This window comes from Porites lutea, chromosome 1, assembly GCF_958299795.1.
Source record: "Porites lutea chromosome 1, jaPorLute2.1, whole genome shotgun sequence".
Taxonomy (NCBI): Eukaryota; Metazoa; Cnidaria; class Anthozoa; order Scleractinia; family Poritidae; genus Porites; species Porites lutea.
Window position 1 is genome coordinate 34,578,339 of NC_133201.1, and position 26,662 is coordinate 34,605,000.

Sequence of the window (26,662 nt, forward strand, 5' to 3'; positions counted from 1 at the left end):
TAATGGGAATCTGTTATTTTTTCCTGTGGTTCTCACTCTGGTTGCTAAATAAAGCTTTAGCCACCCCAGAAGGGTTTTCTTTAGGAATTTAATTCTAACTTTTCAGTTGCATTCTTTTCATAGCGGCCTCCCTCCCCCCCTACACACCCACCCACCCACCCACCCACACCATGGTCAACGAGCCTCAAGACTGATGACATGTTGAAATTCAGTGAACCAACATAAGTTGTTTCTTTGATTAAGAAAAACGTTAACAATATGCTTATTTAGCCAACGAAAAGAGGGAAAACCTACACTAAAGTTTTTAGCCTGAGAAAACAGCGGACATTTTGTGATACCTTCACTGGTTTCCCCGCGAAGTGACGTCTGAGGGACAAGGCAGTGACAAGGCAAGAAATTCTATACTGATGGCGTGTCAATTAACAGAACAAAGATGAGAAGTGCTTTTGATTGGCTAAAGCAATTTTTTATCTTTGCAGGTCAAATCAAAAGGACTACATGACCCAGATCTGGGAAGCGACAAGTCATCAGTACGGAATATTTGCAGGAGACAAGTGGTGGCGTTGTAATAACTTCGCTGTTTTCTTAAGCTACAAAGTGTTGCACTGTGTTATACAAATGTGACTAGTATAATGAGGTCACAAATTCTAAGTGCCCCCCATGAAGCAAGCAGATGCTTCCTTGAGTTATCATCACAGAATCAATTGATAAAAATACACGTTTTGACACAATACAAACAAATTAATTTATTGGGTTAAATACAATCATAAGGGTTTTCTGAAACTTAACACAGTAAAAATCACGAATAAAAAACGGCTTTTCGAACGATCTTCTGTCATTTTCAAGTAAGTAAAAAAGTTATGAAAAATTAGCATATATATATATATGTACGCTGTAAAAACATGTTAAGAACTGTAAACAAATGTTACAAAATGGTAAAAGAATGAAATAAAGCATGCAGAAAAAGAACAACAATCAGGGGCGGATCCAGGATTTTTCTTAGGAGGGGGTGCACCACTAACTGACCGATGACGTGAAAAATTTTAAAAGCGAATACGAAGAAGAGGGCTTTTGACTAGGAAATAACATAATGTGAACTGCTGAGAATACATATCAAACCATAGAGCAGATTTTGTATGTCTGTCAAGCGACTGCACAGTGTTAATTAGAAAGCGGCCGCAGGTCATCCCAGGGTGGGGGTGCGCACCCCCTGCACCCTCCCCCTTGATCCGCCGCTGACAATAGAATCTAATTAAAAATTTTAAGGTGTTGCAGTGAATCAATCTCACTGAAAGTTTCAGTCATTATGATATACATTGTAAAGATTATGTGATGAGGTTTAAAAAAACTCTGTAGAGCCGTTTTAGAGATATACAGAAAAGCGCTAAAAGTAAAGACAGGTGGTGACAAAACAGGTTAGTTTTCAGAACCGCAAAACCAAAATACGCCAAAATTTGCAAGCAGCGAAATATGATATTAAGCAGCATTCTAACGCCACTTAAGATTAATAAGAGTTATTTAGAACTTTTTTATTAAACAGCTATTGAAAATGTAAGGTTTGAAATATATTTACGTTTTATTTGAATTCAAACATAAAGAATTCTTTCCTTCTCACGGTGGTTATTTGCTTAACACTACACTTTAAGGTCCTCGTCTCCGATTTTCAGTAGCAGGTCAAGATCGCGCGGCAAAATTCGGCTTTTATAGATTTAAGAGTTTTTTGTTTATAATTGTCATAGTGATATCGATTTACTTAAAACTGCATTTTGACAAACTTCAATTCATAGTCAATCACTGGTGAAATTTTATAGCGACCGAACGAGGATAAAATCACGTTTAAGGCGATTGAAAAATATCGGTATGGTTTCCAAAAAACTGTTTCGAAACACCTTAAACAATAAATGGTAACTATTTTAATAGTTCTTCTTAAAACAAATGTGAACAGGCAGGACCGGATACTGCTAAAACTGTCGAACTTGTTTAATATTCGTTAAGACTAGTACATTCTTACCCCTCTCCACCAGATCACACTAACCAAGTAACTTAAAGAAACTTAAAGAAGGGAATCCGCTCACGAAATTATTGGCCTCGTCTCGTCAGTTTGTTCCCTGTAGCCAAAACTAAAACATATTGAGAACAAATTACGGAGGGAGATACATACGACAAAAATGATGCGACACAGCTGAGAAACCATAGCAGCAAATACAAGAAGACAGGAAACCACAGGTACCGCGCCGAGAATGACAACTTCCACTACTTCGCAGAAGTCCCACCAAGTGTTAAAATGGTCGTTAAGTGGTACAGCTAATGACAACAAAGAAGCAAAAAACACGTTAACCGTTGCCAGCAAAACTAGAGACAGAAGAGAAATGGTTTCAAGCATGTTTGCAATTCTGTCACGAAATGGCTGTGTAAAAGCATGGTGTGCAAGGAACAAAACACAGAAAAAGGTCATTACAAGAAGAAGAGACATCGGGTCGCTGACAAAAGCTCTCAGGACGATGAGAATCAGGCGACGTCCGATCAGAACGCTTTCCCAGCTTAAAGAGAGACTTGCTCCATCCTCTGGTCTCTTGAACGGACCGTAAATAACTTTCTCTATAATTATCTTCGACTCCTCACCTGTGGGTGAGTCTATGTCGAGGTTTCTTGTAGTATTAGATGCAAATATCCAGTAAAGGAGACATGGGAAAGGAAAACAACAAGCAAAGAGGAACTCTCCAACGGAGATGGACGCGCGGAATATGTTGTAAATTTTCAACATAACACGAAATAATGCCATGATCGGCGGCCATTATTACCGCAATTACACGAATGGAGTTGTAAAAGCGGCTAAATAGGCCTTTTTACCGATACAGCGGCCATATTAAATGAATTTGATTTAAGTAGTATTATAGGATGCCCAGGGGGCCTAAGCTCATTTCGTTTGTATTTTCGAGCGCTTTTGGGGAGTACATTTTTTCTTAAACCTTTCTTAGAATAAGATTGTAATGGGAAAAAAGATCCTTGTGCCGTGTTTTGATGTAATAATGATCGCCTTTTTCTAGTTTAGAATTAGAAATATGGTCTTTCACTGTATGTTTCTCGGGAAAACTGAGGCGATCATTATTACATCAAAACAAGGCACAAGGATCTTTTTCCCATTACAATCTTATTCTAAGAAAGCTTTAAGAAAAAATTTCCCGAAAAGCACTCGAAAATACAAACGAAATGTGCTCATGCCCCCTGGGCATCCAATAATAGGCCTTAAATCGAATTAATTCAATATGGCTGCCGTATCGGTAAAAAGGTCTATTACCTTGGGAATTAATTTACACGTAACCACATGTTACCACGCCAGACATAACTAATCGATGACATCAATGACATCAATGAAATCAATGAGTAATCAATAGGTAATCGATAGGTAATCAGTTGATTAGTCATTGATTATTGCCGATGATCAATGAGTAATCGATGACTAATCGATAGGCCACAAAATTTTTGGTCATCGATTAGTCATTGATTGCATTGTTTAGTCATTGATTTCATCCATTACTCATCGATATCATCTCGTGGCTGCAAACGTATTTGGCGAAGAAAAACAAAATTAAAAAGACTTAAATGTAAACAGATGTTTCCAGGTTTATTCTTTTCAGCTTAAGTAGTACATGGAAATTAAGGTTCAGAAGGTTCTCCAGTATCTCTTTGCCGTTTGTTGTTGAACCATACCTTGACGGTTGCCCCGTCAAGGTTGTTCAGTTTTGCAAATTCTTCAATAACTCCGTGCAATGGATACTTGCTGTCTTTGTACAAGGCCTCAAGAGCCATTTTCTGCAAATGCGAAAATTTCGTCCTCCTATTTGCAGTTGATGAAGCAGCTCGTTTCCTTTTTCCTGTAAAGCAGGATCTTCAGGATCTTCAGATACAAGGAAAAATGCGTCTAACACAGATAAAAGAATCACAAACGAAAAAAAAATGGTACAAGAAAGCAAGAAAAGTGTCTGTCGTACGCAGTATAATAGACGATGAGTAATCGATGGGTCATCGATGAGTAATCAATTACATCAATGAGTAATTGATGTCATCGATGAGTAATCGATAGGCCACAAAATTTTTGGGCTTCGATTACTCATCGATTAATCATTAATCATCGCCAATAATCAATGACTAATCAACTAATTACTCGCTTAGGGTGTTCCGGGCAAAGCGCTAATATTTTAAGCCGCCAAGGTCTCGTTTAGGGTTCCGCAGAGAACTTGAGATTTATGACAATGCTTTTAAAAACTACTTTTAGATAAAAGCATTCGATGATTATGTCTTTACATCATTATAACTCATTGCATGTCGTATTTGTGTGTTTTTAAGCGGTCTCTTTTAGGGGTCAAAATTTGCTTAAGCCACGCCCAGATGGTCTCCTTTGGGGGTTGAATTCAAAATTTCCGACGAGCATCCCCGTCTGTTTCATATGGGAGCCCCTCCCCGGGATTATATCATGCAAGTCTTCCATGTTATGAACATATACGACCTGGACATCTATTTCTTTGTGCATACTGCATGTTTCACTCAATATCTGGCATTAGCTCAAGTTTGCATTTCCGCGTTTTATCCTAAGTAAATGCACATTTTGCCCTTGGCAAGCAGTACTGAACTGCCATTAATCCATGTAGATAGCACATTCCCCCGGATCAGAACAGATCGCACCAAATTACAGTATATGTTTACAACAAATTTTGCAATTGAAACAGTTTTCAACGAAGAATTTTACCAGTTTTCGCAAATCAAATCGCTCGCCAGAATGTTTCACGCAAGACGACCATTTTCCTCTTATTTTGCAAATGGGTCCTGAAGACCAGAAATCAGCTTAATTTTCCATAAACCCTAATCATGTAGGTGTACAAATAAATGTTTCAAATATTCGTTTGCAGTATTGGGGTGTAAATTCATTCGATATTGCGGTATTCTAAAAACAGAGCGACACGGGGGAGAGGTAATATTCCACCTTATTTTAATTGTCTGTATATGGAATCGTGTTGTGTTTGGCTTCCCGAATGTTACCTACAATATGGCTAAAACCTTTCATTGATTATTATTCATTCTTACCTTCAGATATGACACTCCGCACGAAGTAAAAGACGATAAAAGCATCGATTGCAAGCCTTGCCATTTTGTGTTGGGTAACTTGAACCGATGCGAACCCGGACGCTGAAAGCGAAAGTCAAAGGACCTGAACCTCGTTGCCGTGTGATAGCAAATATTGAATCACGCACTCATTGTGGTCACGCTTTAGAATTCTACCGCTGAAAGTACTCTTTTTAACCTGCAGGTTCATACTCACTGGCCAGTGATTATTCCTTTTCATTTCTCGCGTTAGACTTTCACTATTTTCACTAACCGCGTTCACAGGAAAGGACGAAGATGCTCGTCGTCTCCCTTAGAATTATATTTTGGTTAAAAGCATGAAACTTGGCAGAAGAGTATACTTCATGTGCCTATCAAATGTGGACATGGAGCCATCGCGAAACATTATGGGTTGTCGAGATATTTCCAGTATCCAAGATAGCCATCAATTAAAACCGGAGGTGAGACATTTCAAACAGGAAGTAGTTTAAAAAAGCATTTTTCTATTCTCTGGATCAATTAATTTGAATATCGACAGACTAGGGAGATGCATAATGAATTTAACTATTTTTTTTTTGGTGTGAAAAAGTTATTATTGTGCAGTTTAAAAATGGAGGGGGTCGGGAATTATGTTACTACAATCCACGACAAAAATGCAAACAATTTCAAACTAAGCCCTGATCGTTTTCCTTCGTATTAATATTTTGATCCTATTCCACTCTACATTTACATTCTACTCTACCTCTTACATCCGCCTGCTGTGAGAACTGAAATTGCAAAAAGATCCTTCTATTATTATGGTTGCACTCTTTTTAACGAATTATCTTAATGATATTTCGTGTTTTACATCTTTTAATCTTTTAATTGAAAATAGTTTTCTATTTATATTATTACCTGTATTAGTGTAATGTTTATATGTTTAGTGTGTTTTTGTGCGTTGTTGCTCAGGGCTTCCATTGATAACAGACAGCTTTTTGCGTCTGAAGGGGCTACCCTGAGCGGTATAAATTAATAAAGGTTCTTCTTCTTCTTCTTCATTTCTAGTTTTACATTTATGATCAATAAACAAAAGTATTTTCCTGGCCTAGAATTTTGCCTGACAGCAGGGTAATGTTACAAAAAGTTACTTTGTTACCCTCTATAAATTCGAGTGAAAATAAAGTTTATGTTGTTGTTGTTGTATTTCGGTAAATTATTCATCGTTCATCTGTAAAGTACCGTAACTCTATTTATTTTCTTAAGAAATAATTAAAATTCAATAAATCGAAGCCTGAATAACAATCATGTATCATCACAGTCATCCGTGCAGGTGCAGAGGGCAGTACAGTACAGCGTAAGCCTGCCTCTGTACAGGAACATCTTCTCTGACATCCTTGTTTACATCCGCATTGAACAACCTCTCGACACTATTTTTTCACATGAGGTAATGTTGTCCAGAATGGCTTCCAAATGCCTTCATCCAATATCCATCTCCACTCTTGTGTCCACAGCAGTCACCCGCCTGATATGCAGCGCGCTTGGCGTGTTCCACTAGAGCTGCTCTGGTTGGTGGGTCGGCAATGGTAACTGTTGTACTGTAGCAACTGAGAGATGGTAAGACCAGCTTGAGACTTGGTTAAAGTGCTAGCTTGTATTTCAGTGTAAGGACCATAAAGAATCAAGTTGACGAGAGATACCAGTGATGGTGAAACCTAACGGAGTTTGCTTCAAAAGATCCGTAAAATGTGTATTTCTGTGTGAACATTTCTTTACGCACAATGCGTACGGCACCTGAAATTTTCGGTTTAAAGAAAAATCGTCCCCTAAAATTCAAACAGAGTTTTGTAAAGCATAGAGAAATCCATTTTAGACATTTCTTACCCGTTCGAAAGAATTTGTTCGTTGGGTACCCCTGTGTCGTCCTTGTGATCTTTTTTCTGCAGCGCGTTGGCAAGATCATTTTTCAGTGAAGGCCAAGGTCCTTGTGTTGTAGTGTGAACACGTTCAGGTGTGTTTTCGCTAAGTTCTTTCAAATGGGACGTATACTTAATTATCAACAAGTTCGGCAAGTCTGAAAACTGGGAGCTCTGCACTACTACTCACGTGACTTTTCAATAATGGAAACCAGCTCCGCGAGCGCGACACCCTCTAGTCGTCGAGGACGTGTCCCATCTTCTTCGCCTTCCTCTTTGACTCTCTCAGCCTTTTTATATAGTGATGCTAAACATGGGGCGTGATCTTTAGTCTCTAGTGCTACCAATTATAAGTCGCCTGCTCTCAACTTCGCCAAAAGCTTTTCATTTTGCAATGCCGTCGCCGACTTCCTGACGCGAGCATCTAAACCAAATGTTAAGACATCGTGAAAGGGGTTATTATGTGCAGAATACTCTCCACGAAAAAGCATGTACCGTCACTATTGAGAGATGCAGGCGAAGCTGACAGTGTATACTTTCCAACAACCGCTCGTTTCAACTTCGTAGAGATCATAGCAACTTTTGTGACAGCGCGCTTGGCACCTTACGAACGTATTCTCTAATCCGTCACCTTCATCTAGCCATGAAAGATCTATCTGTATAGGCAACCAATCGAGATCGCTAAACTTTGCTATATTCCCAGTCAAGGTCTTGTAACCTGATAAAACATCACACAAGCGTTTGGAATCAGCGGGACACCGTAAAGGCTCTACTTTGTTTTGCTGGCAAATGGCACATTGAGTCCAGTAGGTCTTACCAATAGCATCGGTGTTATCTGTTTATCCCCAGGGCTACTGCCACTTTTCAGCATTTCTTTAGAAATAATTTAAATTTCTGATGTCAAGAAAATGGACAATTAACAATTACTGAACGAGTGCGCGATGGATATGAGATGGTAGATAGCCAGCGAGGCGCGTAGTGCCAAGTTGGCTATAATCATCTCATATCCAACAATCGCGAGTTTTTCATTTTGAGCAGACGCTTACAGTTAACATATTTGGAGAGCATGGTAAAATGGCTCACCATGATGGCTAAGCCAAACAGAACTCTAGAAATACATAATCTAATGATTCAGTTTTTGATAAATAAGGTATAAACTCAGTTTCCATTGCAATACTGGATTGGTACAAATCGAGCTGACTAAAAGTAAAATGACAACAACAACAACAACAACAGCAGGTTCGCGATGTTCAAAGAAATGCCCCGTTCGGATTATTCTGCCATTCAAGGATCAAAGATCAGCGGACATTGTACGTAGACAGCTGTCCGATCTTGGAAAGAAAATAAACAGTGATATACGCCCAGTTTTCACAAGCAAGAAAATCTCCGACGACATCAGAGTAGCTGAAGCCAAACCACCGTTAATAAATCAATAATGCGTTGTTTACAAATTCAAATGTGATCTGTGTGATGCGGATTATGTTGGTTATACTCGCCGACACCTTTTCCAACGCATTGATGAACACAAGCACTCAGCTATTGGAAAACACCTGCGTGACTCTCACAATCAGAAAAACAAAGACCTCACTGAACAATTCACTATACTGAAGAAATGTCGTGGAAAATTTGAATGCTTGATCTACGAAATGCTTTTTATCCAGGAAAAGAAACCCAAACCAGGGGCGGATCTAGGGGGAGGGTGCAGGGGGTGCGCACCCCCCCCCCCCCCCCCTGAGATGACCTGCGGTTTTCTTATACAACTGGTATTCTGCCAAAAAAAAAACTATGTGGTTTATTGGTGTTGAAGTAGAGCCAGAGACGAGTGCACCCCCTCCTAAAAAAAATCCTGGATCCGCCCCTGCAAACTGAACACTCAATCAGACTCAATAAAAGCGAAACTATTTAGTACCTAATCCACACTCACTACATTCCACATTGTAGTTTTTAATCACGTGCAACGAGACTTCACACGCATTCTTAATATGTAAAGAACTTTTAACAATCTAACTTTTTAGAATTTGAAAATGATGAGCGAGTCATCGAAACGTCATTCAAATTTTTTATCGTTGATTTTTATTCTTAAATGTTTATCGAAAGCGTCTGTTATTAGAACAACAACAACAACAACAAAACAAAAATACCCAGTGGTACAACCTCAAACATTGCTAATTTGGTTAACTGGGGCTCTATGTTAACTTGATTAAATACTTATTTTATTTTATTTGTTTGTACTTTTACATCAGTTGATTAAAAAATTTACCAAAATGACTCAGTTGAAAAAAGAAACTTAAAGCATCGATACCATTTGGAGCACTCTTCTCAGGTTACTTCAAATCCAATACCAAAACTCACTTACTAGTCTCCTCATGAGTCTCCCGCTAAGTCAAACTGTTTTTTTTTTTTCTTTAAATTATTAGTGTGAGTCTACCGGAAAATATTTTTTACAGGGCATGTACTGACACTCAAACAGATCTCTTCCAATCTTTTTAAGCTCTACACTACATTAACTAATCTTTCTAGCTAACTCCTATCTGCCTATACGTCTTTGTGACAAATTCCTGCGTTCTAAAACATGCAAGTCTAACCCCACAAATGGGAAAAATGTGAATGTCATTAGACCTTTTGCATCATGGGTAATTTAACTGAGACAATCATCGGCTATTTCAAGTTTTGGGTTGTTTTAAGTAACATTAACAGAAATCAAGATTTTAAAAGTAGCAAGAACCGTCATTCCGGACCAGCCCTATGCGTTGTGAGAGGGGCTCAACGTATGGCCCTATGCGTTGCGAGAGCGGCTCAACGTAGTGATTTATTCTTTAGTTACGGACATAAAATTTAATAACCTTGATACAGAAATTACGGCTCTTGAACAATAGCTATGTCTATTTTCATTTTTTTTACTATTACAACGTTCATTGTTTTGCGGTTATCAACTGCTTTTTTTTACGTCATTCTCTTAGCAATTCCAACAAGAGAGTGTAGCACTTCCGGTGTAGAACGGAGTAAATGCCAAACGCTAAAATTCTTCAATTTTATAAATGTTCTCTGCATTACTTCAATAATACATCCTCTTAATCTTTGTTAATAAGAATAAATGAACAGATATTTGAACTTAAGAGTTAATGAAAGGCGAAGAAACTCGACTTCCGCGATTTATCATTTCACTTCCGGTCAAGATGGCTGCCGTTTAAATAAAATCCGCATAACTCGCGTGTGCACCAAAATCCGAGATGGCTCCATATCAGAGATTAATCAATGTAACAAAGGCAATATTTTTACCAAGTATGATGCTTTTAACCCAAAAGTGCACAATTCGAATCAAATTCTGCATATATCAGCCCAAAAAATATCTCTGACTATAACAATAAAGAACACAACCCTACTGTGTAAAATGCGTCACTCAAATTCAACTTTCTTACTGCAATAAGAGTCAACTCAGTTCTTAATTTGGGTTGACTGTTTTACAATAATTGATCGCCTTTAGATGCTAAATAAAGCCTTAACCAGCCCCATATTGGTTTCCTTCAGGAGTTTATTTCTAACTTTCGTTTGCTTCCTTTTTATAGCGGTCGTCCTCCCCTTGGTAGCCTCCCCGCAGACGTCCTTTGGGGTTCGTTCGTCATGCATTCATTTCTCCCATGGTAAACGAGCCTCAAGAATGGCACGGTGAAATTCAATGAACCAACAGAGTTGTTTCCGCGATTAACAAATACGTTAACAATAGGCTTATTTAGCCAACGACAAGAGGGAAAAACTACACTAACGTTTTTAGCCTGAGAAAACAGCCGACATTTTCAATCCCTCAGAACAGACAAGACAAGACAAGAAAAGACAAATAAGCTTTCCTCTGCTATTTTCCGAACCTGTAATAGATTAGATACTGTTCGTTCCCTAGCAGTCTATGTTTACTCGTGCATTTTTAGGTTGTACTATAGAATAAATGTTCATTTTTTCGTACTAAAATTAATTTCCCATGTTGTTTTTAGCCGCTAGTAAAGGCAACTATTTCCAGTGGACTCTGGAACATGATGTGGTTATGAGGAACCCTGAGAGAGGACAAATATAGGAGAACATTGTAGCAGCATTGAATTCTCTTCAGCAGCCCAAATTTAGAGTAACCGCAAGTCACGAGCTGTTCGAGATTGGTATTCACTTTTAACTTCAAAACCAAAACAAAACCTGCGCGACGAAGAGAAAGCCTCCAGAATCGAATAATACAGGTCGTAAAGAACAATAAATTCGCCATCGTCGATTAAACTATCGTTATAGCTTATAAGATTTAAATTACGGAATCCTTTGAATGCCATAACTTGACTGTAACAAGACAAAGTTCTTCGCAAAGAAAAAGTCGTCGTCTGTCTGGGAAGCTGCACTGCTTAAACTTCGTTTTCCCCGCCGAAAACGAAGCCCTTATATTTTTGACCCAGTCTGCCTCGGTTGATTGCGGAGCGTCGTCGACGTCCGTTTCGTTGTCGATACTTAAAGTTGTTACTTCAAAAACGGTTTTTGCGTGACTATTAGCGCAAATAACCTTTAAAAAATCACTTACTATCTATTTAGAATAACTAGTAACACATATTTGCAAATAAAATTCACTTGTTGCTGAAATTGAAAGTAAAAATTGTATAAAATTCGCTAACATCTTCGCAGAAGGTGATGCGTGTAATAAAACTTAGATGCCGGCGATCATGTTTTCAACTTACGTTATGAATGAACAAACAGAAAACAATAGACGGACAAATTGTTTCTTGAAAATTTTTATTCGAAAACCCATAAGTTTACCGTTAAAACATTGACTAGATCCTGGATCCGTTCCAAAGAAATTCACTCCGTTACGACAATCTCACAACAGTATCATGTAAACGCGAGACGACTACACGTTTCGGTGTGAAATTGGTCTGCCGGTAGATTGGAACGGATAGCGCATGCGTAATGTTTGTGATTTTGAATTACACGTGTATTTTATCAACATGAAGTGTACCTTCAATTAGCGAAATATGACATGACCCAGTCATCATGGAAACGCGATACGGAATCTAAAAGTCATCCCGGTGTGAAACTCGCGCCGGTGCGAGTTTTCTCTTGTAAACACCCCCAAAGTCAAGATATTCCGGGACAAAAATCAGTGCAGGTTTTTTTGTTGTTGTTGTTAATGTTCTATAGGAAAATTTGGTGAGTTGATTATGTTTTAATTATTATAATTATTATTATCAGCTGGATAGGAATATTCGCAGTTCGCTTGGGTGGCCTGCTGTGGGCCAGACCTTGCCTAGTCCCTGTACGGCGTTTTCCCAGTTCCTTTAGGTCAATTCGTTTCGGTGACGTATCCGAGGCGAACGGGCTCGAAACGCCCTCACATTTTCGCATGGACCACGTGACCCGAAACGCTTTGGCCGCGAGGAAAAATGAGGCCTAGGGACTAGGCAAGGCCAGACCCGTCCCTTGAAGCAAGGCGCGAATACAGCTATTTCGAGAAAGGTTGTCGGAAAAAGTGCACGCGACAATCCCGAAAGGCATTGCGGGTGGTTTTGAGTTCACTGTTCTTCAAAGAAATTTGAAAGAATGGCAGGAGAGGCCACGGACATATGTTTGCGAGTGCTAAAGGAAAGTAACAAAAGTAGGTTCGACTGCTAAAGTCGTGAGAAACAGTGTATCGATCATATCCCATATTACCTTTCGGGATTGTCGCGTGCACATTTCTCCGACAACCTTTCTCGAAATAGCTGTATGCTTCGTCTGTCAAAGTAACGAAGCCCCATGTTGAACAAATTGTATCTCAGTCACATCAGTTACCAGAAGATTCCCTCACAAAATTAGCACAACCAGAAGTAAGAAGTGAAAGATTAAAGGAACTCGAAAAAAAAAAAAAAAAAAAACTCGAACACAGGGCAGAGCGTATTAAGGAGATGGCACCAAGAAAGACTCAGGGAGTACAAGATCTGGTGGCAGAAAAGGGATCATCAGCAAAGTGCTTCCCCTCTAGGATTTGGGCTTTAACCTGAATAAGAGGAGTTTCGTGATGCTGTTAAAATTCGCTACGACTGGCCAGTAGCAGATATCCCCTCCGCATGTGCTTTTGGGGGAGCCTTAACGGTTGATCACTTTATGATTTGCAAACCAGGAGGTTTTATTACTCAACGCCACAACGAGCTAAGAGATCTCGAAGCTGAATTTCTGAGTATGATGTGTAGCGATGTCGAGATCGAGCAAGCCCTTCAAGACATCTCCGGCGAACATCTCAACCGAGGATCTAATAAAGCTCAGGATGCGAGGTTAGATATCCACGCACGTGGTTTCTGGGAAAGCCATCAATCGGTATTCTTCGAAGTGAGGGTCTGTCACCCCAGTAATGCTGTATCATATAGGGACCAAATTTATCGTATCCATGAGAACGAGAAAACTGAAGCATCTCTAGCCAAGGAGAGTTCTGGACATCGAGCATGGAACATTTGCAACTTTAGTCTTCACCACAACTGGAGGAATGGGAAAGGCGTGCTTGATGTATCATAGCCGTTTAGCATAGCTGATTGCCATCAAAAAAGGGGAGCAGTATGCCAAAACCATCTCATGGATCAGAACCAGAACCTCATTCGCACTCTTAAGATCTGCGTTGGTTTTTCTTAGAGGCTTTAGGACAAAAAGAGTGCCATGTGACATTAAGAATGATGATATTAACGTCGAAGTTATTGAAGGAGCCATTCAACGGGACTATTGATGTGTTTCCTTACTATTAAATGTTTTTTTTTTCAATCGATCTCTTAATCTTTAGTTACATCTCTTTATCGAGAAATTGGTACGGAAAACGAATAGCAATAGATTTATATCTCGCCTCATGGATCGGAAACTTATCCGTATTATTAGAATCAGCGCATTGACGTTTATGTTATCCAATGGGACTTTTGACTTGATTTTTTTATAACTCTATGAGATTTCTTGGAATTTTGAATTGTGAAAGGGTTTTGCCGGAACTTTGTATTGATATTGACGTTTTCTTTTTATGAATATTTTACTGAAGTTTTGTGTGCAGCTTTTTATAAGATTTTCATAAATTATTTTGAAAATAAAAAATTATTATTATTATTATTATTATTATTATTATTATTATTATTGTAGATCCTTATTCTTGATCCTTGATAGCCTCCCGAGCTTAAACGAAAAAAATGCATGTCTACGCCCCTGTAAAATATGACATTGAATGAAAATCTGAGAGATTTAAGACTCCTTTCCGGTTACGTGCCCACGTGAGATGGAAGCCCTGCTCGATGATCGACCTTTTTTCGTTGTACTTTTCTTGGACAATCTTGTAAAGCACAATCACTTCGAAACTACGGCTTAGTTCATCTAACACCTGAGGAACAACTCTAAGATTGTTTGTTTGTTTCTATTAAATTTCCTGGCTTTGGGAACGGGCACTATACCACCAGTACTCTCCTAGGCGTCCGAGATGACATGATACGATCAATGAGACGAGGGGAAGGTCAGTTTTAGTGTTTGCTGACTGTTCAACTGAAAAAGATATATAATAGGGGTTTCCGACAAAAGAGTTCTCATGTGCAGATTGATGACAGGCAGATCAGACAAAGAAAGCATTGTGTTTGGCGTGCCGCAAGGCTCTATATTCAATGGGCCCATTAATTATCAGCGGAGCTCCACGCAATGAGCCTGCTCGCATGGGCTACCCAGGTATTATATAGATACTGCTACAATGTTTGTCTGAGTATTTTCGAGGAAAAGCTTAAAATCATCTATGGGTTTTGGATTTTCAGCATTACATCCATTAAGCAGACCTGTTCATTATATCTTTAATATTTATTGTTTTTTCTGTGATCATACAGATAATAGCTACTTTGATATATACATTCTATCTTAGAGAAGCTGAATAAATCTAAGGAATGCTTAACTATATAAAAAAAAATCAATCAGTTCAGATCGTGTTCACTCACTTTAAAGGAATGTGCCAATTTTTCAATTAAACCTACTTTAAAATAGAGTGAGGTATAAAAGGGAAGATTTCTCACACTCACTGTAAATCTTCATTCTTTAAAAACAGAAGGTAATAGACAGCTCCAGCAATCACCAAAGATTGTTGAAACGTGCCACTGAGCAACTTAAATAAAATCGCCCCATGTCAGGGAATCTGAATTGTGGAATCCGGAATCCTGGGTTTTGGAATTCGGAATACAACTCCAGGGAATGAATGAATGAAGAAATCCGGAATCCCACTAACGATTGGAATCCAGAATCCAAGTTCTACTGACAAATACTGGAATCCAGTACGTGGAATCCGGAATCCATGACATGGAATCTAGAATCCAAGACCGGCCTGGATTCCTTTACATTGGGCGAATAAAACCCCTAAAGTCATCGTCTTTTTGTTCCTTCTGTTCTCTTGTTCCGCTTCCCGAACGATGAGTCCTGCTTTTTTTCATTGAGCATTAAACATGTCAAAAAACATTGAAGAGGGAGTAATGCGACAATCATAACAACGAACTGACAACGACCTAGTATTGTGGTTCATGAGTTACTATACAGGGGCGTCGCCAGCCCACAAACCTGTAGGCCCCGGCCTACAGATTTTTCGTGTGATCACTCTACCTCTTGTAATGAATTATGAGTTTACAGACTCTTTATAGGGTGAGGTAAAAACCTTAAGAGGTCAAAGTTTTGTGCGTACTAGTCATGCGTGCAATTTTCAGGATATGTGGAAATGTAAGTCAGCCAGGCCTACAACTAGTCGAAAAGCTGGCTACGCCCCTTCTATATGTGCTTTAACGAGAACCACGCCTTACTACGCGTCGCTTGAAGGGAGTTCTAGGCGTCTACAGGGATGAGAGCAAGGAAGTATTTCCCTTTTCCTGTTTTGCCCCCTTTCCCTTTTTGCACCTGAACGCAGGCAACGAATCGCTCAACAATAGTATGTAGAACTGATTGAAGACTGATTGAAGGCTTTTTGGCACTGATTATTTTCAAAATGAGCAGCATGCATGTCACGGTCTTCTCGGAGAAATTTATTTAATTAAATTACTGTGCCTTACTATTCGCTCTTTTCTTTCGGTTTTGTAGCACTTTTATCCAAAGAAAAAGGTACAATAGCCACTGCATTATTGACAAAGTATGTTATTGCACAAGTCACAAGTCACATGCCTTTCGAGGAGCTCCTGCCTTTCTTTCGTGCAGGCTTATGAGCTACAAGGAACATTTCATTAGACAGTGTCTTCAACGGTGAGATTTGTTCCTGCTATTAGAAGCAAGACTTGCCGCTAGCCTCGAATAATCGCTCATCACCTTTATTCTGAAAAAGGCGCCATCTTTTGACTTTTATCTGGAGAGCAAGGGACAGCGTGATGCAGGTGTAGAGCACCAGACACGCACGACGGTAGGGAATCCCGTGGTACAGTTACGAGTGTAGTGGGCTCCATCCCCGCCTCGCGCTTGCTTTAGTTAGAGATATCAAAACCATATCGCTTGTTCGGGTGGTTAATCACTATAATCATCTCATGTCTTGTGAAGAGTGAGAGTTCTAAAGGAATGACAGAACTCGAAACTTGAGAGCCGCACTTGTACTTATAAGTCTATAGAATCATCTTTAATAGTGTGTCCCCCCCCCCCTCCCCGATGGGGTTACTCCAGTCTCATCCTTTGGTATTTGTCACCTTGGTCGTCAACAAGGCAAGAGAGTGAGATTCCTACTAACATAGCTGACTTAAAAATACATAGACGGACTCCTGAGAAGGTCGATATTGTCAGTTCGTAACACACAACGCCGAAGGAATAAACGTCTTCTCAGTTTATTGGAGATATCAACGGTTCTGTTATGTCGTCTCTGCTGTTAAGTCGCGGACGAAACGAAAACCACACTGCAACAACCATTCGACACAATTGTGATAAAATTGTAATCGCCAAGAAAATTCCAAAGAGGACAGGCACAAAACAGAGAATGACAATTTCCACACCCTGGCAAATGTCCCACCAGAAACTAAAATGATCGCTAAATGGAACAGCCAGGGACATAAAAGAAGCAAAAAAGACATTGACTATTGCCAAAACTACGAGAAATAGAAGTGAGATGGTTTCCACTTTGTTGGCAGTGCTGTCTCGAAACGGCTGCGTCAGGGCATGGTGGAGAAGAAACAGAACACTGAAGAAGGTCATAAGAAGCAGACGCGGCATTGGGTCATTGATAAAGACCTTGAACACGATCAAAACCAGCCGGCGCCCAATCATAACACTTTCCCAGCTCAGTGAAAGTTTTCCACCATCCTCTGGTCTCTTGAAAGAGTCATAAAGAACCCTCTCTGCAGAGTTCCTCGATGTCTCCCTCGTAAACGATCCTCTATAATATAGATTGCTCGCCTTACAAAACTTGGCGGCAAAGGCCCAATAGAGAAGAAGCGGTAAAGGAAAACAACAGGCAAGGATAAAAATTCCTGTAGAAATGGTTCCACTGTACAACTTAAACGAGCCCCAAAACAAAACAACAACAAAAGGCACAAAAGAAACAAATACGAAAGCGATCAAGATGTATTGCCACCACTGAAAACAAACAATGTTTCCGTCGTAAAATAAGCGTTTCTCAGAGCCAATAGGAACACAACGCAGCAAACTGAAGCTGGTGGACCCTAATGTGCTATACCCAAGCAACATCGTACGTAGAATGCCGCCTAAATAGGGCTGTGGTGATGGATATTTCTGACCTCGGAGTTTCAGGACACAATAGTGACAAGCGTAGAAGGCACAAATCATGACGAAAGTACCAGCCACATGGCAGGAAGAAAACAGCTTTTTGTACAGAACTGTGAGTCCCGGAAAAGGGCAAAGTGACCCACCAAGAGAAAGCCTTTGTTGGAAGTTAAAGAACCCCATGAAGGGCTCAATAACATGAGTTTTTATAATGATTTTCGATGATTTGGAGATTAGTAGAAGATCTGCTGCCTGGTAGAAGTAAAAGATAATCTTCAAGTATCCACTATCGAAGCTGTTCTCCATTTCATCATCTAGGTCATCCTTGAACCATAGGAGTTGACGCTTGATCCATGGCAAGACCATTGTCCTAAATGTAAAGTATAGAGCCATGAATGATACATATAGAAAAGCCAGAGGCCAAAACCAATAATCTTTGCACTCTTGTGAAGGTCGGCAGGTTGCGGAGTAAAGTGATTCTGAGTAATTCACCTTGCACTGTCCACATAATTTACCAAAACGGTTGCCTTGGCAGCCATTGTATTCGGAAAAGTCTGTTTTCTTTGGAGGACGGCAATAACCATGAGGACACATGGTAAACTTCAGTGTTGGTGGATCTAAATGATTTTTGAATCCCCAAAAGTCAGGTTTGGCACTTATATTACCAGTGCAATCTGCTCCAAAAGGGCATGGGTGGCACTGCAGGGCTGTTTTATTATCTTCAAACACACTCCCACGCTGCAGACTATATGTGTGTATTGGACATACCTTACAGTCGTATCTACGGGTTGTTATATTAAACGTTTTGCAGTCGTTATGATTACGCATTGGTATGACACTCGAGAAATTTAACCTCTCCATTTGACTTCCATTTGGACAATAAAACGCTGAGTCCCCAAATTTCAAATTATTGTCAATGCTATCATATACAGCAAGTAGAGTAAATGTAGTGGCATGAGGCTGGGAATCCAGAAGTGCGTCCAGTGTAGTATTGTGAATTTTCAACGATCTTGCACTTTCTGTGTGAATAAAAGAGCTCCTAGTTAATTTCCTTTGTCCGAATTTTAAGTACTTTTTGCTTCTTCTAAAGAGACAGCCTTGTATGTTGAGACTTGTTGAGCCATCATTTGTGTGAATATGACCGCCATGGGTAGATGAAAAGTTATCAGTGAAATTGCACTTCCGAAAAAAAACATTTCCGTTAACCAAATGTATTGCTCCTCCAAATTCCGCGCGATTGTTTTCGAACATTGTATCTTCTACGAGAACATGACCTTCGTGGAGTGGTGTTCGGCATTCTCTATGTTGTCCGCCTTTTCCACAAAAATTAGAAAAACTCTTGGCACATCCACACTGGAATGGCGAGTTGGGTGCTAGTGACAGTAAAACGGCACCTCCGTAACCGTATCCCTTTTCTCTATCTAAGCCACCAATGGCTGAATTATTCACAAAATGAGACCTGTTAAGAACAAAGCTGGCATTGCCATTTGAATGTTTGACGAATATTGCACTTCCTTTTGCAGCTAGACAATTGCTGAATTTCGTGTTCAATATACTTATAGACAATGAATCGTTACTTTTACTCATGGCTGAAAGAGCTCCTGAACCAGGCTCGTCATAAGGATGGTTTACATCACGAAAATTATTGTCAAATAAAGAGTCCGCCACTAAGATAATTTGTGTGTCATTCATGCAAATTGCGCTGCATTCACCAGCTTGATTGTTCCGAAATATAGATTGCAATATTTCTAGTTTAAAGTTGTTAAAAATCATGGCGGCACCTCCACGTCCTTTGGGTCCGTTTGCTTTGTTTGATTCCATGATGACTGTTTGAAATGTAACAGTGCTTTTCCTGTTCAGCTGTAAAAACACAGCACCACCTTGATGTGCAATGTTGTTTTTAAATCTTGAGTTTTCTACTTTAACATTTCCGTTTCCATTTCTTGTTATCTCAACGTTTAAAGCGCCACCACGGGCATGGTACCCAGTATTGCCCGTAAAATTACTGTTTTTGACAAAAACCTGTGTTTGGCCAACGGAAGACACGTCTAAAGATCCACCATGTTCTGTGCACCCTGCTGATTTGCACTTGCTAAAAGTCGAATTTATAACATTTAATGTCAAGGTCACCGACGAAAATGAATTTAAAGCTATTGCTCCTCCTCCAGATGTGCTCGACGCACAGTTGTTAAAAGCAGAGTCGAAAATGCTTACTGTTAACGTATGTGTACTGTTGCTATCAAGGCCAAAGGCACCTCCTCCTAAATAACTAGATGTGTTACTGAAGCGGCATTTAGAGATGCTGATGCTATTTAATTGATAGAGCTCATCACTCTCGGACTTTGAGGATGGATAAGGATCGTTTGTGGAGATGTACAGGGCTCCTCCTTTTCCTTTGATGGCCCTTGTGTCTTTAAAAATATTTTCTTGAAAATCCAGCTTTATTCGGGGGCATTCAATACTGATAGCTCCACCGTGTAATATAGACAACGCGTTGGAAAATGATGAGTTTGAAACGTCTATCTGACACTGCTTTCCTTTTAATGACATAACTGGGCCATAGGCTTCCCCTGTGTGTCTGGTGAAGTTAGAATTTATGATTTGCAATGAAAGCTGTCTTAATGTAGAGAGATTTAGAAATTCGAATCCTGCGTTTGAGCCTATGAATATGCTTTTCTTTACTGAAATGTTGGCGATGCTGCTGTTAACTGTAAATCCACTCTGATTTTTTCGATCCCAGAACTGATTTGGTTTGCTGGTGATGAGCGCATTCTGGCTGGTAAACGTAACGGAATCTAGGATGCAATCTGTTTCATACACAGTTACGTCAATGTAGTTCCCTTTGTCTTGCGATGCACTCACATCGAAAGAAGTATTTTTCACCAGGAGCCTTGTTTTAATGAGTGAAACATAAGCATTTACTGAGATTCCACTTCTAATATTCCTAAACATTGAATTTGTAACTTCAATGTTCAAAGTCAGTGCTTGTTCCACTAGGAACTTTGTGCTCTGCTCTCCACCTTCAAATATGCAGCCATTAATCATAGCGGAAAAATCCTGAAATGTCAGAAGACTTTCCCTAAAGTGTAGTCCTGATAGTGTAACGGTCATCGACAGGTCATTGTTCAGTCGGAGGAAGAGAAGTTGGTTCTGTGTGCACTTTATATGCGGCATAGTCCTATGTCCTATGAAATAGAGACTTTTATAAATGATAAGCTGGTTATCCAATGGGGTGCCTAGGCCTGGATGTCCTGGATGAAGACTTTTTTGGCAGTTGTAGGGGTCTTTTTCAGTGTCTGTTCCCTCTAAATAAATGTGATCCCCACTTGACGCTAACTTGACAGCTCGCCAGATACTTTTACAAGGTTTCTGCGGGTCACATGACCATGTGTCGTTTCCTGAAGCGCGGGAGATGTATAAGTTCTTTGGATGGACAGAAATTCCTGCAAAAAGTAACCAAGTCCCATAACGTTAGAGAGCAGGTTATCACTTGTAAAAATAAATAAACAAAAAGGGTCACCATTTATGCGGAGCCTAGTCCTAGGCTTTTTCGAGGAAGAGCGACAGGCCTCCCAAAGAAATAGGGAAATAGGGAGGGGTTACTGCTTATTTAGTTTTCAGATATGACATTATAGTGACGCTTAAATAAAACGATTAAATTAAAACCCGGACGTCTTAAGCTTTGTTTGCTCGTGATGTCTTGGATGATTGCATGCATACAATAGACTCTTTCACGCGTTTTTTCAAGCTCTGATAAACGGATAAGTTAAAGAATATTCATTCAAACTGCTAGAAAAGGCGCATCAAAATCAATTTAATTACGTAAGGCGATACGGTAAAAGTCAGAGAAGATATTGCTCCACACAGTCGCGAAATTTTACAGACGTTTGTATAGCGGAGGCATGAACTTACCTTGCACCCCAGATACACAGTAATTTTCAAGGAGTTATAATAACTCCTCTAGTGGGGCTAATTTAACTCCTTAGAGTGGAGTTATTTTTGGGGGCGTTATTTTAACTCCAAAAAGGAGTTTAAAGAACTCTTTTTCAGGAATAAAAGTGACCCCAGATATTGAGGAGTTAAAATAACCCCCAAAAAGGAGTTATCCTGTACCTAAAATTTTTACTCCACTTTCAGAGTTAAATTAACTCCAAAAAGAGTAAAAACAACCCATGTAAGGAGTAAAAGTAACCCCATTTTGCAGTTGTTTTAACTCCAGACTGGGAGTAAAAAGAACTCTTTTTCAGGAGTAAAAATGACCCCAAATTCGGAGTTTAATTAGGAGTTAAAATAACCCCCAAAAAGGGGCTAAAATTTTTACTCCATTTTTGGAGTTATAATAACTCCCTTAAAAATTACGGTGTACCAACATCTGTAAAGTTTGGCGACTTGCGGGGCTGTATCCTCTTCACTTTTCATTTTTTTCAACAAATGACCTTCAAACTTGGCATCTCTGCAAATTTTGAGACGTTTTTTAGCCGTGTTGACGAATTTTCCGGCACTAACTGGTCCCAGTCAACAGTAGAAAAAACCGTGGTGGCTCTATGGGGTTTTTCAAAGTCAATATATTTAAAGTTTGAGCATAAACTACGTCGCTATTAACAAAGATTTGGAAAAATTACCACCACAGCTGTATTACATAACGATGAAAATTTGTTTTGATCGGAGGTTACAATGACATGGGAGTGGACACAATAGATAACACTTTTGCATATTTCAAGTGCTCTCGAAAGTGCGTTGTTAGTTACTGCTGTTCAGGCAAAAATGAAACTTGCATGCAATGCCTCTTAGTAATGAGAGGCTCTCCCTTGTATATATACCGAATAGTAGCCTTTATTTTACTGCCTTACAGGTTATCAATAATCTTGAAACTCAAAGGTAATATCAAGAAAATCTATCGAGCGGTTTCAAAATTATTAGCTTATTTATTCACGTAGACCAAAACGTTTACAAATTTAAGCCGCTGACAAGCAGAGTGCCTCGATACATACTAATCAAATCCTTCTTTCCATATAGCAATCGGCTAAAGCTTTCTTCATGATATTTCACACACGTTTTAAACAAATTCAGACTGCTTTGAGGTTGCATTTCAAAACAGTTTTCGTTTCCATAGATTACGGCCGAACCAAGAGACTATAAAGGGGACAGAGAGGGCATCCCCCATATACACCCTATTCCATAGGTAATGCGTCTCGAGTTATTTTTAACACCACAGATCTCAAGGGGGATTAGACAACAGCCAATCACATAGCGCGAATGTGTTCCGTGTGGATGACCCACGCTGAGAGCCACGCGTCCTTCACGAAATGACGCAGAACAAAATGGGGGAAGACGCGGAGAGCGATTTTGCTATTCCTTTTGTCGACGAAAACGACTACAGCGAGATTTCTGCGAAAGCTGTGTCAGCGAAACCGAAATTAAAAAAGAATCGCCCTTCCTCTCTTGTATATAGCTAACAGTAGAGCAGGGAAATCCTTAACACAATGAATATTCTCTCAGGATCATTTATAATTTACAGTTTGAAGAGAGCAATTTCTGGTTTGATGTTTATTTTTTTCAGTCTTTATAGCGATTATTCCTACCCAGTTACTTTGTCAATTGTGGGCGAACCCTCCTAAAGCTGAATTTCAAGGGACCATATTCAAGCTCATAAAGAGAAATAAAATTTCGTCGTTGCTTATTTACGTCCTCCATAAAACGCGAAATTAGGCATTTACACATCGTAGTCGTGCAAAAACGGGAAAGAAATGAACGAAAAAGTGTGTTGCACGTGCGAAGTTGTTGTTTTGCTAATTAAACCTATTGTTTTTTTGACGTTCTAGTTGTCGTCCGCGTCGTTGGATCTTAAACTCCTCCCTAAATTGTACAAACGACCGGTTTCAATAGACCGGCGAAATTTCTCATTTTATTAAAGCACTGAGGTTGCGACAACTTCGAGTTAAACTGATTTCACGGGTTTTCAAAGAGTCCAGCGATTCCTTTTTCCCAGGTGAGCGCCGACTCATTTCGCTTCAATATTGAGGAATGCTCTCGATCTTTTTACGCTTTCATTGCCTCTCGCCCGACATGTTTTGCACGGCGTTTGGTCATGCGAAACCTCCACGAAATATCCACGCCTCGCGCGAGGTAACTTTATCCCGATTCTGAAAATAACTCGAGACGAATTACCTATGGAATAGGGTGTATATGGGGGGATGCCCTCTCTGTCCCCTTTATAGTCTCTTGGGCCGAACATCAAGATTGTCCAGTATTTACCGTATTTCTAACCATAAAAACTTCATCACCGGCTAAAGGTAAAATAGGTAATGGCCTTGTAGTTGATATTAGATATATTGATCCTGAAAAACCCCATCCAGGCAGCTTAATACTGTCCATGATTGTTCCTATAACGCCCGGTTTTGTGTTACATTGGTCTGAGAATAAAACACGAACAGCTCCATTGTTTTTTATACCAGGTGACCTCCAAGTTGGCACAAAAAACGAACGGGGAAACATTTCACCTCATTATTGATTTAATTTTTTTCGGTTTCGTAAGGAGCGCGTAAGCAATTCTACGTGAAAAAGTAGTTTCAAAATTGCAGTATTCTGATAACTTGGACTATGGACTGGTTTCGGTCATTTTGCTATTTCATTTTTATCAGGAACACAAAAGACTGGATAACAGAAAGAGGTATCATTCGTGGGACGGAGATAAGTCGTTTTAGCCTGCTATTCTAATTTCTCGCCAGAAGTCGTGTCTTTCATAATAAAAAAAAATAATCACATGAAATGAACAGAACTTGGGCTTTCAGTAAATGTTTTAAGTAGATTAAATTATTGGATCTTCCAGGGATCTGCAAATATTTCACTAGGAGAGCGACGCACCGGAATCGGATTGGTGGCGGCGGGGAAACTTTTCAAAGAAGACAAAGCAGACAAAGGCTATTAATGAAGTAATATGCACTTTCCCCAAGCGGATATTCGCCTACGGCTCATTCCCCCTAATCCCCTTCCCTCACAAAGTATTTGTTTGAAGGCAAACGGAAACGCTTGTACTAATTATTGAGAGGTTTCCGGAAAATCCCGTTAGAAAGTAAATGGAACAGCACTTTTTGGGTCGTTCCAGCGGAAAATTTCCGTGAGTAGCGGAACGTCTGAAAAGGTTGTCCTTTTTTCCTTACGGAATTTTGGAAACTGAAATTCGTGTTCCATTTGTGAAATCGCATCTTTGATACCAGTTTCAGGCCTTCGTGGCCGTTTCTCGGCAAAAGGGACTAAATTGTCCAATGGTAAAACGCTATTCCGAGACGAACTTTACCAGTCTTAAGGTTGCATACCATCAAGAGCCATAATGGCTCTTGATACCATTTATCCAAACCGTGAACCGACCGGTTTGCCCATGTAAGACCATGTAAATGGCAAACAACCCGCTTCCTTTCCTAGTTGCAAATTTCATATCAGTTTGATCCAGGAGAATTATCTTAGACCGTCTTTATCTGTTCATTATACCCGAAAAAAGAAATTAAAAAACTAAGTGTCAGTTTGAATCTGATATCGGCAGTTTCTCGCGATCGCGAATCGCTAAATTTCTCTTTTATCTCGATATAATAGCCTGCTTGTCAAAACTGTCTTGGCAAAGTGGACAAATCGATCAGCATTCTTAAGTTATTTAAGTGAAATGTTAATTGTCTTAACTTCCTCTCGAAAGAGATTCGAAAGACTGATACTAGAGTATGAAATATCCGGAAGTTAAAAAAATTGAAAGTGCTCTCAGCAAACTACGGTTCATTTACAAATCTAGTAATTCAGTATTGAGTCGAGAGGTATTGACGGCGTTTAAACAGATTCATTGACTGTTACTTGGTTTGGTGATATGGCGAATAACTAAAACCGATGTCGTCTAAAAATGTGATCTACGTAAATAATTTAGGGCCTAGAGCTTCACATGAGCCCGTTTGACCGGTCTCGCCGGCTTACCGGAACGAATTTCGCCTTGGGTTCATATAACAAATTTCAGCTCGGTTTCCGAGAAGAGAAAAGGCCAGAGATCGTGGTGACGAGTTCTGGTTCCAAATTCGAGAAACAAAGAAAACATGACGAAACACAAAAATTATAACTTTCGTGCCTATCAAAGCTACGGCGACTCTTAAATTTATTAAAAGTGGATGCTTATGATTGTGGAAAATACAGCAGGAAATGCAAGACGATGCTATCCGGACCGCTAGAATTCCGTGATCCCCCTTTCATCGCGGTAACCGGGCTAAAGTGTTCATATGGCAAAATTTCCAGCCCGACCGAAATCTCGGGAACCGAACCACCCGCCCTCTCATATGAACACATCGAAAATTTTTCAAAGGATTTAGAGGCAAAGCGAGATCTTGGACAGTCTCGCAAACCGGGCCCATATGAAGAGGGGCCCTTAATCTTCTTCTTTGGGGTCTTTTGGGTTATCATATGAATTTTACATTTTCGAGAATATAACGACACATTTTCGCCGAGGTGTATCGAAGGAAAATCTTTCAGTATTCGTCAGTCCGAACGTAATTTTCTCAAAGGTTCGAAAGTTAGGGATAAGTTTGTAATTTTTGACGCAGGAAAAGGAGTGTGTTTTAAGGAAAAAAATCATCATTAAGAAGTTTTTCTAAAAAAATCGAAAGTAATTAAACTCCAATATAACTGATATATACTGCGAGTTTTGACGGTTGAATGCAACATGCCTATTAATTTTTCCAGTTTACCGTTCTAAGTTTAGATCGATGTACTGCAGGATTACCTTTCAAGATGAAGCACAAGAGAAACCAACGTACACCAACACAGTAACGACTTGCACTTGCCATCATTATCAAGTAGTCGGTGCTAAATATTTAAGGGCTGTTTAATCCTACGGTGAGTTCGTCAATGTGTACATACAGGCGGTAAATCACTCACTTTAATTTGATCTTGGTTTTGGCGAATTTCCTGGTTTTGTAGCAGCTCTCACGCAACCCGGTCGCGGTCGAGTATCGTACTTA

General features: G+C 39.7%; 1 protein-coding gene across 1 annotated transcript; it reads right to left on the minus strand.

Moving 5' to 3' along the window:
* Positions 1–1,244: 1,244 nt before the first annotated feature.
* LOC140948876 (uncharacterized) lies at positions 1,245–26,498 on the minus strand. Its single transcript, XM_073398146.1, has 3 exons — positions 26,425–26,498; positions 16,946–21,115; positions 1,245–2,256 (listed from the first exon to the last, which is right to left on the minus strand). The coding sequence occupies exons 1-3, from the start codon at positions 26,489–26,491 to the stop codon at positions 2,072–2,074; spliced, it is 4,422 nt and encodes a 1,473-aa protein (XP_073254247.1). The 5' UTR covers positions 26,492–26,498; the 3' UTR covers positions 1,245–2,071.
* Positions 26,499–26,662: the final 164 nt, after the last annotated feature.

Excerpts from the sequence above, each read along its gene's own strand:
- LOC140948876 (XM_073398146.1), bottom strand. The coding sequence starts at position 26,491 with ATGATGGCAAGTGCAAGTCGTTACTGTGTTGGTGTACGTTGGTTTCTC. Across the intron at positions 21,116-26,424 it reads CTTGTGCTTCATCTTGAAAG|GAATTTCTGTCCATCCAAAG; the intron begins GTAATCCTGCAG and ends TACTTTTTGCAG. Across the intron at positions 2,257-16,945 it reads CTGGTGGGACATTTGCCAGG|TAGTGGAAGTTGTCATTCTC; the intron begins GTGTGGAAATTG and ends ACTTCTGCGAAG.